We start from the raw sequence: 18585 nt of genomic DNA, 5'->3' as shown, positions 1-18585 counted from the left end.
ATACATTGGAGGAACGAGCTTATTGAAATCCACCTGTCTCTGTCTCTGGGTGCTCTGGTCCTCCCGGAAGCGCTTCTCCCCAGCCACCCCTCTTCATGCTCGCAGCACCCCACTAGGCGCCTGTAGTCTTCCGTGTTTTACAAAGGAGGGGCTGAGGCAGAAGGTAAATGCCTTAAGATTGCAACATTCAGACACGAGGCAGGACCAGGAATGACGTCTGAGCCGGCTTTTCCCTGTCACGTGGCGTTCTTTTCTCTGAGAGGAAGGTCTGCTCGTGGGCTCAAGATGGGGATTAGTCACCACAGTAACCTCAAGAGGCTGTGGCATCTCTGAACTTCCCAGTCGGGTCGGAGTGACGCCTGCGGGGTGTGTGCCACGTGAGAGCCTCTGCCTGGGTTACCTGTGAGGTGACCTACCTCCCCGACTCACTTCCTTATGTTGGGAGAACTGGGAAAGGATGGGAGCACATTAGGAGTACAGTTTCGGCTGTTTGGAAAGACGTCGTCCTTGACTCTTGAAAGCTTGTGATTTTTTTTTTTTTTCCCCTTTTTAGGGCTGCACCCACGGCATGTGGTGGTTCCCAGGCTAGGGGTCCAATTGGAGCTGCAGCTGCCAGCCTACACCACAGCCACAGCAACGTGGGATCCAAGCCTCGTCTGGGACCTATACATAGTTCATGGCAATGCCAGGGATCAAACCCGTGTCCTCATGGATACTAGTAGGGTTCATTACTGCTGAGCCACCATGGGAGCTCTGCTTTGTGGTCTTTGTGACCTCTTTTTTAGCTCTGCTCTTTAGGTAGCGGTTTGGGATAGCACCGAATGCCTCAGCGTTGTGTGAACTGAGCAGTACTAAAATTGTCCCTTTGCCTCATCTTGAGCATCTTCCATTAATCCACTAGATGGAGCACATGGTTTGAGTATGTTTCGTGATTAGATGTTGGAAGAAAGATGTGTTCTTCATGTTGGAGCCATACTGCAGACCCCCTGAAGTTGGCCAGGCAGTTCCATCTGTGGGCTTTATTTTTTCCTCTCTAAATATAAACTTATTTTTAACTCGCTTCGTACATTTTTAACTTGCTTCTTGCATGTAAAGAGTGTATGAGGTTCTTTGGGGGCCTGACAGAGAGGCATCATGATAGAGCAGAAAGGGTTTAGCCTGGAAGTCTGGGGATGCGGGACGAGTGCCTGGTTCAGACACGCCGTCGTCTCTGACGCTGGTCATGTCTTCTTAAATGTCTCTGAACCTCAGCGTCCTCACTGGTGAGATGTCCCTTACACCCAAGGCACCCGGGGCCTTCCTCAAAGTCCTTTCAGGAAGACACACGTGCTTCCTGCCTGAAGTCAAGCTCACAGCCAAGACTCTGAGGTGGAGAACCCATCACTGCAGGACCTGTAGGGACCTTTGATGTCATTTAGTGCAGTTGCCATTGCAGGGCTTCTGTCACTGACAGTAGTCCCCCTCCTGCCTGTTAGAGAATTTTTGCTTATTGGCTCTGGTTGTCCCTTCTAGAGCAGCCCTCATCTTGTCATCTAATCTGTTTTTTTCTCTATTCAGATTTTCTCTTTTATTTATCATTTTTATTTTTTTGCTTTTTAGGGCTGCACCCATAGCAAATGGAATTTCCCAGGCTCGGGGTCGAATCAGAGCTGCAGCTGCTGGCCTACACCACAGCCACAGTAACACAAGATCTGAGCTGAGTGCTACCTACATCATAGCTCACGGCAATGCCGGATCTGTGACCCACTGAGTGAGGCCAGGGATCGAACCTGCATCCTCATGGAAACGAGTCGGATTTGTTTCCGCTGCGCCACGACGGGAACCCTCCAGATTTTGTCTTTTAGAGGCAGGATGGACCCTTTGTCTTTGTCTTCTTTACCACTGGGCCTGGCTGGGTTAAGTGATCTATGAGAAATGCAAAGTATTATCAGAATGTTTCTCAGTCTTTCGTTCTTACCTGATGGATAGGAAAGTGGCCATATATATTTAAATCTGCTGTCTGTGCTCAGAAATGCTAAAACATATGTCCTAAACTGTTTAGCTTTTGTAGCAGGGAACTCGTTTTTAACTGTTATTGACACAGTTGTTTCTAAAAGCCAGGGATAACTTAGACTACTGCTAACCTGTTATTAATGTGCAATAAAGTGAAATTAAAACTTTCGTTTTCTTTCAGGCAGCTTTGAATTTTTCTGTGGGAAGGTGTAATTTTATCATTCATAATTGCTGTTAATTTTAAATTAAGTAGACATCTGCTGAATAAAGACTTTTACATAGGTTGATGTTAATACTGGTTGCCAAGTGCAGAAAAGTTTATGATATACTGAAGCAGACTTTTCAGAATTCCTTTAAAATTATACATGTTTTGTATCCTCAGTGGAAAAGCAATAAAACACCCATTTATAACATATAAGTTAATAAATTTACAGTACCTCTTTTTTTTTTTTTTTTTTGGCTTATTAGGGCCACTCCCATGACACATGGAGGTTCCCAGGCTAGGGGTCTAATCAGAGCTACAGGTGCCGGCCTACACCACAGCCCCAGCAATGCCAGATCCGAGCCGGGTGTGCAGTCTACACTACAGCTCACGGCAACGCTGGATCCTTAACCCAATGAGCGAGGCCAGGGATTGAACCCCCAACCTCGTGGTTCCTAGTCGGATTCATTTCTGCTGCACCACAAAAGGAACTCTGAAGCACGCCTTTTGAATGAAGACCTTATACTGGCTGTGCCTGAACCACCTGTGCTATCTTAGAAGTATTGGTGAGAGGCTGGGATAATAAAGATACCTAACTGCTCTTTGGCTCCAGGGCGTGTATGTCCCCTTTCAGTTGATGAAAAGGACCTAGCCCCAGCCTTACGTTTTCCACATCTGTTTTAAGGAACTAATGTAACTATTAAGCTCTGGACATTCATATTTTCTTTCAGCATCTTACATGTATAGATAATTTATAATTTGAAATACCTCTTGCGTAATCATCATCATTGCTAATGAGATTTGTGACATGCTGGAAAGGGCAGGAACTTAGGAGGACTTAGGACTTATGAACCCTGGTTCATATCTCAGTACCAGCTACATGACTCTGAGCCTTGGTCTTGTCATCTGTAATGGGAGAGTAATACAGGTGACCCCATGTCTCATGGTCTAATTAGTTGCTGGGTAACATTAAATTTACCTTAAGTATCTCTTAAGCACAATTTTACAAGCTGGGATTCTGTTTCAGAAAATAGTTTTATACTGTAAAAGCACCAAAGATTATTTTTTAAGTGTTATAATAATAAATATTTGCTTTTAAAACATTAATTATGTGAAACAAGATAGTTGTTATAAAATCTATGTTATCATTTTATTCCTTTTTAAGATAGTTCATGTGAACTTTTAAGGAAGAATCTTCTTACATACAAATGCCTTGAACTTTGGGCTAAAGAATAGTTCTTTTTTCTATAGTAAGCATAGACATCATCTAGAAATTAACAAAGGAGTTTTACATCCGAGCCATTCATTTTAAGAGAAAGTATTTGCCTGTCTGAATCATTAGTCTAGTGGAGGGAGTGTTTCCATTTTTAGAGATCTCTTACTTTTACTCCGTAATGATGTCTGAGTTCTAGTTCACCTTTGTTTTCAAGGTCAAGAACAATTTCATTGATGTATGTAATGCATCTAGTTGTACCATATGTCCATGTTCAGTCAGTCTTTGCTGTTTTGTGATGAGGCATTATCAGTCTGTCTTCCTTGGCAATGTCACTATCACTGTTAAGAGGCATTCCTTGGGAAAAAAATTACTTCCTGTCTCTTTATGGGAAATAATTTTCTCAGCTTCAAAACAGTATCTTCCTTTTCCATGAAGTTGGCTAGATCTGAATGCTGGTACTATCCTATTTGTTCAGTTTTGAAGCAGTCGAACCATCTTTCACTCAAGCCGGGCATTTCTTCAGTACCACACACCAGACCTGTTCTTAAGCATTTCAGAGAAAGGTATTTTCTTTGCTGATGGTTTGGTCTTTAGGCATGTTGTATTTATCACATGCAATTATGTGTATGTCCAGACACAAATGTTTCATTTTACTTATTAGTGCCTCGTGGATTCTTGTCATGATTTATTTCCTTTCCCTAAGTCCTTAGATTTCCTTCAAATCACTTTCCCTGTCTTTTGTTTTGCAGCTTCACTGAGGTATCATTTACATACCGTAGAATTCACTCTCAGTGTAAAGGCACAATTCAACGAGTTTTAGGAAACGTGCAGACTTGTGCAGCCATCACCGTGATCTAATTTTAGAACACTTCTGACACCCTGCAAAGAACTCTCATCCCCATTTGCTGTCATTCGCCAGTCCTACCCCAGCTCCCGGCAGTCACTGATCCAATTTCTGTCTCTACAGATTTGCCTTACCTGAACATTTCCTATAATTGGCGTCATTCAATATGTGGCCTTTGTGTCTGGCTCCTTTTACTTAGCTTAATATTTTTGAGGTTCATCCATGCTCTAGTATGTGTTGATACTTCATTCCTTTTTATTGCCAAATAGTATTCTGTTCTGCTGTCTGGATAAAACACATTTTGTTTATCCTTTCACCGGGTGATGGACATTTGGCTTGTTTCCACTTTTAGGTTATCATGAGTAATGCTGCTGAGAACTTTAGCATACACTCTCTGGGTGGACATGTCCTTTCATTTTTCTGAGGTGGATACTTAGGAGTGGAACTGCTAGGTAATGTGGTAACTCTCACGTTTTTAGGCAGTGTTAAACCATTTCCCAGAGTGGCAACATACGAGGGGTCCAGATGCTTCACATCCTTGCCAACAGTCAGTGTGGCTCGTCTTTTAGAAGTTTAGCCATCCTAACATGTGGAATCTAAAATATGGCACAAATGAACCTGTCTACAAAGCAGACACAGACTCATGGACGTAGAGATCAGACTTGTGATTGCCAGGTCGGAGGGAGTGGGATGGACTGGAAGTTTGGGGTTAGTACACGCAAACTGTTGCCTTTAGAATGGCTAAACAACAATGTACAGCATAGGGAATTATATCCAGTCTCTTGGGACAGACTATGAGGGACAACAACATAAAAAAAAAAATTTGTGTATGTGTATATATATGTGTGTGTGTGTGTGTGTGTGTGTGTGTATATGACTGAGTCATTTTGCTGTACAGCAGCAGTTGGCATAACATTGTAAATCAAATATACTTTAATAAAAAAAATTTTAGGCATCCTATATTCTATTAGGCTAAAATACGTATGGAAGTTCAAATACAGGTAGAGGGTGAGTCTGCATGCTGAGGGGTCAGAGGGTGGTGGTGCCATGTAGTGGGATGTCGTTATAGTTTTAATTTTCATTTCCTTAATGATACTGAGCATCTTTTTATGTGCTTTTTGACCATTCTCATTCCTTGGTGATCCTGGTTTTTGAAAAATATTATTATTATTATTATTATTTTATTTATTTATTTTTTTTGGCCACAACATGCAGTGAGTGTCCTGATCTGGTGTGGCTGTGGCTGTGGCGTAGGCCGGTGGCTACAGCTCCAATTCGACCCTCTCCTGGGAACCTTCATATGCAGCGGGTGCAGCCCTAAAAAGACCAAAAATAAAAGAAGTGCCAAGTCTTTCTACAGTTTCTTTTTCTTCTTTCTCTTTCTTTCTTTCTTTCTTTCTCTTTCTTTCTTTCTTTCTTTCTTTCTTCCTTCCTTCCTTCCTTCCTTCCTTCCTTCCTTCCTTCCTTCCTTCCTTCCTTCCTTCCTTCCTTCCTTCCTTCCTTCCTTCCTTTACAATTTTTTGGTAAAATTGTTAAGTAGGTAACTGAAAAGGTAAAAAGAGCATTAATGTATCCTGGAGGTAGTGACTACAGGAAACAGCCATCAGCCCTGGAACTGGAGGGACCAAGGGTTGAGATTGTGCTTTTAGGTTGTATAGGCTTACAGTAGGGGCTCCCCGGAGCTGAAACCCAGAGTGAGTGCTGAGGAGTCGGTTTCTGAGGGTGCGCATAATGAGGATGGTTCTGTAAGTGCTGGAGAAATGGCAAACCTGGTTCAGCTGCTGCACCGGAAGGGGCTGCTCTTGCCAGGGGGAAGCAGTGTCCCTGGGTGACACTAGGATCCAGAGCCAGCGGGGAGCTGGCACCCAGGAGCAAACTCCTTCTTCCCAGGCTTTGCAGTCTCCCTCTGGTGCCCCCTGCTGGCAAGCCTACCAGGGACCCAGTTAGTAAAACAATGGTTTTCAGAGGACCAGGGTGGGACTAGAGCTGGAAGACTATACCTTAATAAGTGGCACCGCCACCCTCTGACCCCTCAGCATGCAGACTCACCCTCTACACGTGTTTGAACTTCCATATGTATTTTAGCCTAACAGAATATAGATATCCTTCGTGCAAATGAAGGTGTTCTCACTGGCTCCTCAAAGGAGGAGTCACAAAGTCTCACGGTGTCCATCTTTGAGGAGAGTAACATTATCCATTTCTGTGCTTTGTTAGTTAATCCTTAAATTCAGTGCAGTCTCACGTGAATATGTGCTGCCCAAAATCTACATTGTAAAGTTAAGTTTCAACAGCCATGCCTGTGTGAAATAATACAAGTGGAAGGAGGAGAAGAGAAGAAATTGGTGTACACACACACACACACACACACACACACACACACACACTCTCTCTCTCTCTCACACACACACACACACACACACACCCCAAGCAGGAAAGAAACATGCATAAGTGCTGCAGTGTTCATTTCTCTCACTGGCCATTCAGCAGTAGTTATTTGTATCTTTATTCTTCTCTTCCTCATTCCTTATGGCTTTTACCCCAGTCAGGATCACAGCTGATTAGACCTCTTCACCTGAACATCTGAATTCTCAGTGATCTTGCCTTTCTTTGGATTGTTGTGATTTTTCATGAACTTGTACTGTTGGGCGTAGAAATACTAAGAGATGCCTTGGAGTTCCCGTCATGCCGCAGTGGTTAACAAACCTGACTAGGAACCATGAGGTTGTGGGTTCGATCCCTGGCCTTGCTCAGTGGGTCAAGGATCCGGCATTGCCATGAGCTGTGGTGTGGGTTCCAGACGTGGCTCGGATCTGGTGTTGCTGTGGCTCTGGTGTAGGCTGGCAGCAACAGCTCCGATTGGACCCCTAGCCTGGGAACCTCTATGTGCCATGGAAAGCGGCCCTAGAAAAGGCAAAAAAAAGAAATACTAAGAGATGCCTTGAAGAATCCACCATGGGTTCCAGCCTTAGTTCTTCGCAACCCTCTGGCAGGAAGGAACCCAGTTTCCTCTTCCTCTAGCTGGTAGCATATCCTCCTCGTTTGCCTTCTGGTTCAGCAGCTCGAGGAGTCCCCAGATGTCCAGGTGGAAGTCTCACCTTTCGTTTCATTGTGCATTGTCATCTCCCTTTCATGGAAGCATTCTTCCCTTTATAACCAGGCCCTCTGTACCAGCAGAGATGGAGGGTGTTATTAGGGCAATAGCGTGTCCACTCCTGCCTCTGCCCCTTGATTCTGGAACCAGTGTCTTCTGGCTTGGGGAGAGACAGCTGCTTCAAAGCGTATGTAGTACATCGTGTGAGATGGAAAGGCATCCTTTCGGAATGTCCTTACAACTCCTGTCTTCAGTTGGCCCTTCTGTTTTGTTCTTGGGGCAGTTGCTTGTAGGGAATGGGAAGTGTGGTGAGACTGGTGAGTTCCAAGTGCTGACAGACGCTGCTTCGTAAGTGGTACGTGTGACGTTTTCAAATGGCAGGTCATGAGCATGGCGGTCCTGTGCTTACTGGACTGTGGCCAGTCACCTCCCTTCCTTCCGTCCCTTCTTCCCTTCCTTCCAGGGAGCTCCATAGACTGGAGAGGCTGGGGTAGAAAATAATACAGTGTAACATGTTCAAGGACACATATTTGGGGGGGAAATACTCATATGTATACTTATTGGATCATGATTTAAAATTCATTTCTTTTTTTTTTTTTTTGTCTTTTTGCTATTTCTTTGGGCTGCTCCCGCGGCACATGGAGGTTCCCAGGCTAGGGGTTGAATCGGAGCTGTAGCTTCCAGCCTATGCCAGAGCCACAGCAACACAGGATCCGAGCTGCATCTGCAACCTACACCACAGGTCACAGCAACGCCGGATCATTAACCCACTGAGCAAGGGCAGGGATTGAACCCGCAACCTCATGGTTCCTAGTCGGATTCGTCAACCACTGCGCCATTTGGTCATTTCTTAATATAATTCATGGTGACAATACTTTGAAAACTACTGGTCCAAGGAGACATTGGGACTTGCGGGTTTCTTCCCTCTAGTTTCCTGTGATGTGTTAGCTCCAGGCCACACATGACATGTCAGTGTCAGCTGCAGTCCTGCAGTGGTCCTACCCACCAGGGTGGATTTCTCTGGAAATCTTGTTTACTTCTAACAAGTCAAAGGATGGCAATCATGAGTGAGATCACCTATAAAATGTAACTTTCAGAGTTGTTTAGAAGTTTAAGTGAGACCAAGTGGCTGAGTTCTGCACTCAGCATCTGGCAGGTAGTGGGAAGTAGGTCCAGGCAATGAACTCTGTTAAAGATGTGCCCAGCACTGTTTACATGGTGTTTTTCTGTAAATTTCACCGTAAGGTTTATATTTGCTATGTAAATCGCCTCCATTGTTTAGGTGACTAAGGTGACGTAAATCGAGTCAGTTATGTGATTTGAATAAAATTTCAGAACCCCTGTTTATAATCTATTTCTTTCCACCCCTTCTCTGACTTTCTTTCCAAATGATATTTTTACTTGGATCTTGAGAGCCTTGTGGTTAAAGCAGAGATGAAAATTCTGTGGGACTGGATCTGCAAAATAAACTTCTTAGAGTGAATTGGGATAGATGTCTCCACCCTCAGGCCCAGCCCTTGCCTAACAGAATGAATGAGCCAAAGTTATTGACTCAAAAGGTTTCCCTGAAGTGCTCTACAAATTTAAAGCAGAATAGCTTTAACTGGCCATTGTTGACGAAGTCATCTCAGCATTCTCTTCTGTACTGTCCCTCCCATATACAGTGCCAGGAAAACACTTTTGGGAGTTGGCTGTGTTGGAGGCAGTGATACACTCTGGAGAGAGAGCTGTGTTGAGAATAAAATGCTTTCAGGAGCAATTCAATCTTTTTAATAAGTTACAGGTGTACAATGTAGCGATTCACGATTTTCAAATGTTATACTCCATTTAGACTTATTATAGAATATTTGCTATATTCCCCTTGAACAGTAATACATCCTTGGAGCTTATTTTATGCCTAATGTTTGTACCTCTTAATCCCCTACTGATACCTTGCCCCTCCCCCTCCCCTCTCCCCCACTGGTAACCACCAGTTGATTCTCTGTATCTGTGAGTCCGCTTTTTTTTTTTCTTTCTTTTTTTTAACTACATTCACTAGTTTGTTGTACTTTTTGGATTCCACATATAAGTAATATAGCATAGTGTATTTGTCCTCTGTCTGGCTTATTCCATTTAGGATAATACCCTGCAAGTTCATCCATGTTCCTGCAAATGGCAAAATTTCATTCTTTTTTCCGACTGAGCCATATTCCATTGCATGTATGTACTGCATCTTCATCTGTTCATCTGTTGATGGACAGTTAGGTTGCCTCCATATCTTGGCAATTGTACATAGTGTTGCTATGAACATTCAGGTACATCTATCTTTCTGAGTTAGTATTTTTTTTTTTTTTTAATATATACCCAGGAGTGAAATTGTTGGCTTACATGGCAGTTCTATTTTTCATTTTTTTGAGAAACCTCCATACTGTTTCCACAGTGGCTGTATGAATTTACATTCCCGCCAGCAACGTTTGAGGGCTCCCTTATCTCCACATCCTTGTCAGAATTCGTTATTTATGTATTTATTTTTATGTTAGCCATTCTGACAGGTGTGAGGTGATATCTTGTTGTAGTTTTGATTTGCATTTCCCTAATGATTGGTGATGTTGAGCATCTTTTTGTGTGCCTCTTGCGTGTCTTTTTGGGAGAAATATTTATTCAGGTCTTCTGCCCATTTTTTATTTTATTTTTTATTTTTAACTGTGCCTGTGGCATTTGGAAGTTCCCTGGCTAGGGATCAGACCTGCTCCACAGCAGTGACAGCGCAGGGAATCCACCGAGCCACCAGGGAACTCCAGTTTGTTTGTTTTTTTGGTGTTGAGATGTATAAGGTATTTATATATTTTACATATTAACCCCTTATTGGTTATATCCTGTGCAAATATTTTCTCACATTCAGTAGGTTGTCTTTTTGTTTTTTGGTGGTTTCCTTTGCTTTGGTTTTATTTCCTTTGTTTTAGGAGACAGATCAAAAAGATGATTTAGCTCAAAGAATGTTCTGCCTGTGTTGTCCCTCATATGGCCTTAAGTTTTTTAACAACGGAAGACATTATGTATTATACAATTTACCCTTTAAAGTGTACCCTTCAGTGGTTTCCAGTATATTCACAAAGTTATGTATCCATCCTTATAATCAATTTGAGGACATTTTTATTACTTTCGAAAGAAACTCTGTACCCCTAAGCTGTTGCCCCCTAATCCTGCCCTACCCAGCTGCCTAGCCCCAGACAGTCACTCATCTATTGTCTCTATAGATTTGCTTATTCTGGACATTTTATACTAACAAAAGTATACAATATGTTGTCTTTTGTGACTGGCTTCTTTCACTTGGCATAGTGTTTTCAAGGTTCATCTGTTGTAGTATGGATCAGAAGTTCATTTCTTTTTATTGCTGAATAATATTCCATTGTATGGGTACATAGCATTTTGTTCATCCATTCATCCGTTGGTGGGCATTTGAGTTGTTTCCAGTTTTTGGCTATTGTGAGTAATACTGCTAAGAACATTCATACACAGATTTTTGTGTGAACATGTTTTCAACCTTCTTGGGTATATAGCTAGGAATGGAATTGCTGGGTCTTACGGTAACTCTGTGCTTAAGGAGGAGCTGCCTGTTTTCCAAAGTAGCTGCCCTATTTTACGTTTCTACCAAAAGCGTGTGACATCCTCCCCAACACTTGTTACTGACGTGTCTTTTTAATGTTAGCCGTCCTCGTAGGTACGAAGTGCTGTCACATGGTTTTGACTTGTGTTTCTCCAATGACTTTTCATTTGGTTTTTGGCCATTTGTATGTTATCTTTGGGTTCTGTCTGGTTTTAGTTGGCATCGAGGGATGGCAGTATCTGTAATCTGCCCAACTGTTATGTGGAAACTGGTTTCCCAGAAAAGTTTTTCACTTCCTTGACATAGTGAAATCCACTTACACATCAGAGAATGTTTGGTCAAAGTAACATTCTTTTATTTTAATTTTTATTTAATTTTTATTTATTCTTTTCTTTTTTTGCCTTTTAGGGCTGCACCTGCAGCATATGGAAGTTGCCTGGCTAGGGGTCGAGTTGGAGCTACAGCTGCCTGCCTACACCACAGCCACAGCAGCATGGGATCCAAGCCATGTCTGTGACCTCCACCACAGCTCACAGCAGCACCGGATCCTTAACCCACTGATCAAGGCCAGGGATCAAGTCCACATCCTAATGGATGCTAGTTGGGTTTATAACCCGCTGAGCCACAGTGGGAACTCCACATTCTTTTAAAACGCAATTATAGTTAAGCCATATTCCACCCATAGGCTGAATATAGAAGAGAGTCTGTTGAAGGCACTGAATTTTGTGTCTTTGTAAAAATAAATTAAAACATCGTAAGGACTCAGGTAGATGGAGTTTCATGAGCCTTCATAAGTGGGGAATGTATGGTATATCTAGTTTCTTCTTACTGACTAGCCTGGATAAAGGAATACATATGTTACTGTGTAGCTTGAAAAATTGCATTTTCCCCTCCTATATTTTGGAGAAGTAACCTCTATGATATCTTTATTTTCTTACTATTTACCTTTTGATTAATCTAGTTAAAATCTCAATTGTATTGCAATACTTTTACTTTTTTATTTTAATTTTGTTTTTTTTCTTTAAAAAAGTTTGTACCTTTGACCACCTTCATCCAATTCCTCTTCCCCCATCCCCTGCCTTTTGTAACCACAAATATGATCTTTTTTTTATTTTTTGAAGTGTAATTGCAATAGTTTTTAAAATGGCAAATTCAAACTTTATACTAGCCTTTTTATTTCCTTTTCTCATTCATGTTGAGACACTATTTCTGAACTGGTGCAGTGAGTGTAAAAATTTCAGATATTCTGCTGCTACAATGTAAGATACAAGTACTTGAGGTATGTGGGATCTGAATTTTTTCCTCTCTTCACATGTAATGACAACGTTCCAGTGGCCATAACTCCATTTTTGAAGCACATGAAGTGCTTCATGAGTGCATTTGTACACGAATCATGCTGTGTACCTTTTCTGTGGTTTAACTCAGTATCTTGCCACTACGTGGTCTCTTCAGCTGTCTGCCCAAAACAGAATTTCCTTGGAAGAGGCTAGCAGAGGCCAAGAGGACGTCCCTGTGAGTTCTCGCCATTTGTCCTCCCGAGTTTGCTCTGCTTCCTCGTGTTTCACTTAGTATCCCATTTACAGTTGGATGTTGGCGCGTGCTGTGTTCACTGTGGTCTTTGGTGCATCAGCCTCCCTCACCAAGCCCTTCCCCCTGCAGATAGGTGAGCTGTTTTGGCAGCTTCTCATACGGCATCAGCATTTACGGATTTATTGGTTTCTCTTCAGAATAATCTGAGCTCCCTCAGAAGCCATGGTTTTGCTCCACACCTCCCATAACAGTGACTGAAGCTCTGACTTTGCCCGCAGCTTCCTGAGCTGAGGGATGAATCAGAACCTGTATAAACACTGTTGGTTCATTCATTTTGTAGCTTGAAATAAAGAAGTAGAAGTTGTCTATGAACCAGGAATTTAAATCTCAGCTATCTTTTTTCTGTGACGGTATATATTTCAAAGGATTTTTCTAAGAAGTTCATTACCCAGTGGAATGAGGAAATACTGTCATTATTAGTTATATAAACTAATCTAATGTAAATGCTTTGAAATAGGAGGAAGATAAGTGTACGAAGCCTGTTCCTTGGGCTTATCTGCCCCTTGTGTGGTGCAGGGAGAGAGAAGGGGAGAAAAGACTAGTTACTCTCCTGGTTTTCTGTTATTTCACATCAGTGTTTCTGGAAGTCTAGGAAAGCAGTGCCTAGTAAGTAAGTTGTTGTTGTTTCTTTTTAAGATATACATAGCATGCCATATACATAACATAAAATTTATCACTTAAAAATTTTAAGTATTGTTTATGGCATTACGTACATTCACATTGTTGTGCAACCGTCTTCAGAATTTTTTCATCATTACAAACATTCTGTATCCAGTAAATAAAAACTCCCACCACTCTTACTTTCTGTTTCTATGAATTTGTCTACTCTAAGGACCTCGTTTAGGTGGACTCATAAAGTATTTGTCCTTTTGTGACTGGCTTATTTCACTAAGCGTACTCTCTTCAAGGTTCGTCCACACTGTTGCATGTGTCAGAATTTCCTTCCTTTTTAAGGCTGAATAATATTCCGCTGCAAGTATGTGCCACACTTTATCTGTTCTTCTTTTGATGAATGTTTAGGTTGCTTCCACCTCTTGGCTCTTGTGCTGCTCTGATGTGGATGTATAAATACCTCTTTGGAATTATGCTTTCACTTCTTTTCTTTTTTGATAGCAAACTTTTAATTAAATATTCAGAATAAATATTGATCAAATAAGTTTGCAATTAACAGTTGAATACTTAGGGACAGCTAATGTTCTAAATAAGTTTTACTTTATTAGTTGTGCAAACACATGTCAGCTGATGGTGAAAGAATGTTCATTGCCCAATAAACATAAAAGACAAATAACAGAACCTTAAACAAGATGCACTTAGTGTGGCCACTCCTCCCCACACACTAAGTCTCCCTGGACATTAACAAATTAATCCACCGATTGCGAGATAGGCCACATTTCCTGACCCCCTGACTGGCCACTCTAAGAAGGCTGGCTTTCTGCCACACTAGCAAAGACCCTCAGAACACACAGTTCCCTCTCGTGCTGGGAATCCCTCCTGGGGAATAAGGTGAGTAGATGCTGGTGCAGCTGGGCCATCCTGGCCCTAGTCCCTCCAGCGGTGTCCACACTGGGCATTGCAGCACTTGTAGAAGGTGGTCAAGGGCTCATCTGCAGAGCAGGTCTGGAGCTGCATGAACGAGGCACAAGGATGCTCACACTTGGGACACAGCTCTGCAGCAGAGTCAGCCTTCTCCCAGGCACCTGCTCCACCAAGCACATCATCCACTTCTTTCAGTTTTGGGTACTTCCGACTTACTACCTTGTGGGTGATGTTGTGCGTGCAGGAGTAGGTGTTGCAGGCGAAGCGGTGGCCGCGCTGACCCTCCTCCACAACCAGCCCGTTCCCACAGCCTGGGCAGAAGAGCAGCATCGTGGTGGCCCTGCCCTCTGCATTCAGTTCTGGGGGGGATTGGCCCAGAAGTGGAATTGCTGGTTCATAAGGTAATTCTCTGTTTAGTTTTGTGAGGAATTGCTTTACCCAGTTTCAGTGGCTACACCATTTCACATTCCTACCAGAAAGTAAGTTGGTTTTCTTAGCCCAAACTTTTCTTTCTTTAGGAGATGTTTTATTTTAAAAGTTGTTTAATTTGATCTCCTGCCAAAAAAGGAGGATTCTCTCCCTCTTTCGAGGAGAGGGGTTGTCTCTGGTCACATTGGGGAAGTCTCTGGTCCTCAGTTCCAAGGAGCCTGAGTTGGCTGCTTCTCCTCCTTTTTGGTCACCTGGTGAGTGTGCCGGTGTTCAGAGCGCCCCGCAGGGGGTGCTTGCCTCCTTTCTATTCCAGCACCAGCAGGAAGACACCTGTGTAACTTTGCAATCTCTACTTCTGAGAACGTTTAAGTATTGCTGTTAGCAGAAGACATGACTCGAGTACTTTATGTGGTCATGACTTTAGAGATACATTTTAAAAGCAAAATTAATGGTTTCCCGCAGTGGAGCAGACAGGAGTGCAGACCAGATCCCTCTCTGGGCCTGACACCCTCCTCTGCACCGTTGTCCTTTACACACCTTCATCTCTGCTCCCCTGGAGGGGATGCTCCTGGCGTTGCCGGGTCCTGAGGTGGGGAAGATGAACAATGGGTAAAAGATTTGAGATACCCAATAAGTCTGTCTTCTCCCCTCCATTCAGACTTTGAGATTTACCTTCCTGAAATACACACTGGTGGGAAAATGTACACTTTCCTTATTTTTTTAAAAAAGTTTTTATTGGAGTTTCTGTTGTGGCTCAGTGGTTAGCGAATCCGACTAGGAACCATGAGGTTGTGGGTTCGATCCCTGGCCTTGCTCAGTGGGTTAAGGATCCAGCGTTGCCGTGAGCTGTGGTGTAGGTTGCAGACGTGGCTTGGATCCCGAGTTGCTGTGGCTGTGGGGTAGGCTGGCGGCTACAGCTCCGATTCAACCCCTAGCCTGGGAACCTCCATATGCTGCAGGAGCGGCCCAAGAAATGGCAAAAAGACCAAAAAAAAAAAAAAAAGTTTTTATTTAAAAACACTTCCATAATTCCCATATTAAAAAAAAATCTTTTTAATGATCTTTGCTGAAACCTGCACATCTTCACCAACTATCTTAATTCCCTTTTCCTGTTCCAACACCCACATTTCTCTCTTTTAATTATTTTTTAATCAATAATAGAAAGTATAGTTTGAATTTATTAGATCTTATTTTCTCCTGTGCATACATTTTATTTAAGGGATGCTTATCTTTTTGGAATAACTGTCTGACTTTTTACTCTTAATGTCGAAGAAAAAAATGTAATTTGGGGTAAAAGGGAGAAGGGAGACCAATTTTATTGGGCATGTGGTATATACTAGGCCATACACTAGGCACTCTACCCACATTTGATTATACTGATTGAATATAAAATAGGGTGTGGACAGACCAACCTAAATAAGGTTTCTTTGTTCAGCAGAATTCACTGCATTAATATTTGAAGTATGGACTGTTGGGGATGGAGGTAGGCTCTTCATATGTACTGGCCATCATAAGGATACTTAAGTAGAATGAATGACATGTTGGATTGCATTCTACCCACAACTCCACTTATTGAAGTTTATGAAGGGTGGCTGTGCCACGTGTGGTGTGTGGTTACGTGGTGTCTTCATTTCAGCACCGTGGAGTGGACAGAATGCCACTCTCTTCCCAGCCTCCCAAGGTAGGACCCCAGGTCTGAAGGCTTATATCTGTATGAATTCAGTTGATAGTTCTAGGTTGTATTAGGTGTCCCTGCAGAGTCTTCTTTATCTACATCTTTCTGAGAAAGTATTAAGTAAGTCTACCGCCCAGACAGTTCGGACTTTTCAAAGAGATTCGAAGCAGGAAGACACTTGGCGAGGAGAGAGCCGTGAGTGGGAGCAGCAGCTCTAGATGGCTGTGCTCTGGGGAGGCTCGGACCTGAGAAGTGTTTGGTGTGGTCTCTGTGGCTGAGGGGCTGAGGTGTATCGGGACCAGCAAATCTTCCCCTGAACTTACTGTTGGTACAGGTTTTCCGCTGGTTTGCACAGCGTGGAGCCCCTTTCCCAGATCGAAAATGCATGCTCCGAGGGCAGCCCCAGGTACCTCCCATGTTAGTGTATTCCTGGGCAGTGGGGCCCCAGCAACATTCAGACATTGGTGACTGTGTTAGGCATGGTGGCCGTCATGTAGTAATCCTTCATGAAATAGAAAACAGCATCTATTTACATATTTATAGCAATTTCTTCATTGAGTTCTTTCCTGTTATTGTATTTGAACTTGAGAACCTTGTGGAATAGGAGGAGTAGATACTATCCTCTGTGCTCTCTCTCTCTTTTTTTTTTTTTTGGTCTTTTTAGGGCCATACCCATGGCATATGGAGGTTCCCAGGCCAGGGATCTAATCGGAGCTGCAGCTACAGGCCTACACCACAGCCACAGCAACGCCAGGTCCAAGCCGCGTCTGTGACCTACACCATGGCTCATGGCACTGCTGGATCTTTAGCCCACTGAGCGAGACCAGGGATTGAACCCATGTTCTCATGGATGCTAGTTGGGTTGGTTAACTGCTGAGCCACGACGGGAACTCCTGCCCCTCCTATTTTAAACAACAGCTTTATTAAGATCTAATTTTTTGTTGTTGTTGTTGTTGTTGTTGTTGCTATTTCTTGGGCCGCTCCCGCGGCATATGGAGGTTCCCAGGCTAGGGGTCTAATCGGAGCTGTAGCCACCGGCCTACGCCAGAGCCACAGCAATGCAGGATCCGAGCCGTGTCTGCAACCTACACCACAGCTCACGGCAACGCCGGATCGTTAACCCACTGAGCAAGGGCAGGGACCGAACCCGCAACCTCATGGTTCCTGGTCGGATTCGTTAACCACTGCGCCACGACGGGAACTCCTTAAGATCTAATTTACCGTTGGAGTCATTCCATATAAACGGGATGCACCCCAGAAGGGTGACAAGATTTATTACACCCAGAGTGAAGTTCTCTGAGAAAAGCAGGGCTGGGCCCAAGCAGGTCCTAAAAAAACTTGACAGAGCAGAGAAGGGAGACCAGCTTGAGGATTTTGTGGTGGTTAGAGGGTGAGGCTGGGGTGAGGGTCCCCAAGAGTGGCCTCAATTTCCCACTGGCGTTGAAGGAGGGTGCCACTGTGGCCCTTTCTATCATTCGCCCACAAGGGGAAGAAAGAGAGGTGAGCCTTGAAAGCTGTTAGCAGTAGAACCTCAAAAAGGAGTCAGGCTCTTTGTTGTATTCACATACCACAAAATTCACCTTTTAAAATGTTCCTTATACAACATGGGGAACATAGCCAGTATTTTTAGTAGCTATTAGTGGACTATAACCTTTAAAAATTGTGAATCACTATATGGTACACTGTAACTTACATAATATTGTACACCAACTCCTTCAATAAAAAGTGTTCATTCGGGTGGTTTTTAGTATAGCCACAGACTGTATATTGTGTAGAGACAACATTTATGCTAGAAACACCAATTTCTGAACATTTTCATTACCCTTAAAAGAAATTCCATAGCTATTTGCAGTCACCCTCCATCCCTGGTGGCCACTAATCTACACTTTATTTCTATGGATTTACCTTTTCTGGACATTTTGTTCAAAGAGAATTGTATAACAGGAGGTCTTTTTCGCCTGGCTTTTTACACTCAGCATGACTTTTTCTGCATCACCCACATTGCAGCATCCATCAGTACTTCATTCCTTTTTACAGCTGAATAACATCCCACTGTGTGGTCCTACTGTGCTGTCCTGATTTGTCATATTAGAAGATGACTGACTTGGAATATCTGAGGGTGAGGTGGTACTGGGAGAGCCAGGTATCACTGGCAGAAGAGGAAGTCATGGGTTTGCGTCCCAAAGGGGACATCCAGTCTTGGGAGTGTGTGTAAGTTAGAGGTGATATTTCACGATATGATAGTAAATGTGATCTCTGAATTGAAATATGCACCGTAGGTAGCTGAGCTGGTTGCCAATAGATATTATCCATCCATTCATGTCCTCTGACGGAATTCATAGTAATTATCATTTTAAACTATCTGAGATCATTCTGAGGCAGAAAAATCATTGAAACCACATATATATTTTGAATGACTCATTT

General features: G+C 43.0%; 2 protein-coding genes across 15 annotated transcripts in view; one reads left to right on the top strand and one right to left on the bottom strand.

The window, feature by feature from the left end:
• The window catches only part of DOCK9 (dedicator of cytokinesis 9), a 291193-nt gene that overhangs the window by 49668 nt on the left and 222940 nt on the right, over nt 1-18585 (top strand). The window lies entirely within an intron of this gene.
• On the bottom strand, nt 14027-14387 carry LOC125113638 (DNA-directed RNA polymerase III subunit RPC10-like). The gene has a single exon (XM_047756483.1). It carries the CDS (start codon nt 14385-14387, stop codon nt 14061-14063), a length of 327 nt encoding a protein of 108 aa, XP_047612439.1. The 3' UTR covers nt 14027-14060.

This window comes from Phacochoerus africanus, chromosome 13, assembly GCF_016906955.1.
Source record: "Phacochoerus africanus isolate WHEZ1 chromosome 13, ROS_Pafr_v1, whole genome shotgun sequence".
NCBI lineage: Eukaryota > Metazoa > Chordata > Mammalia > Artiodactyla > Suidae > Phacochoerus > Phacochoerus africanus.
The sequence above is the reverse complement of the archived record's forward strand: the minus strand, read 5'-3'. Positions and strand labels throughout refer to the sequence as shown.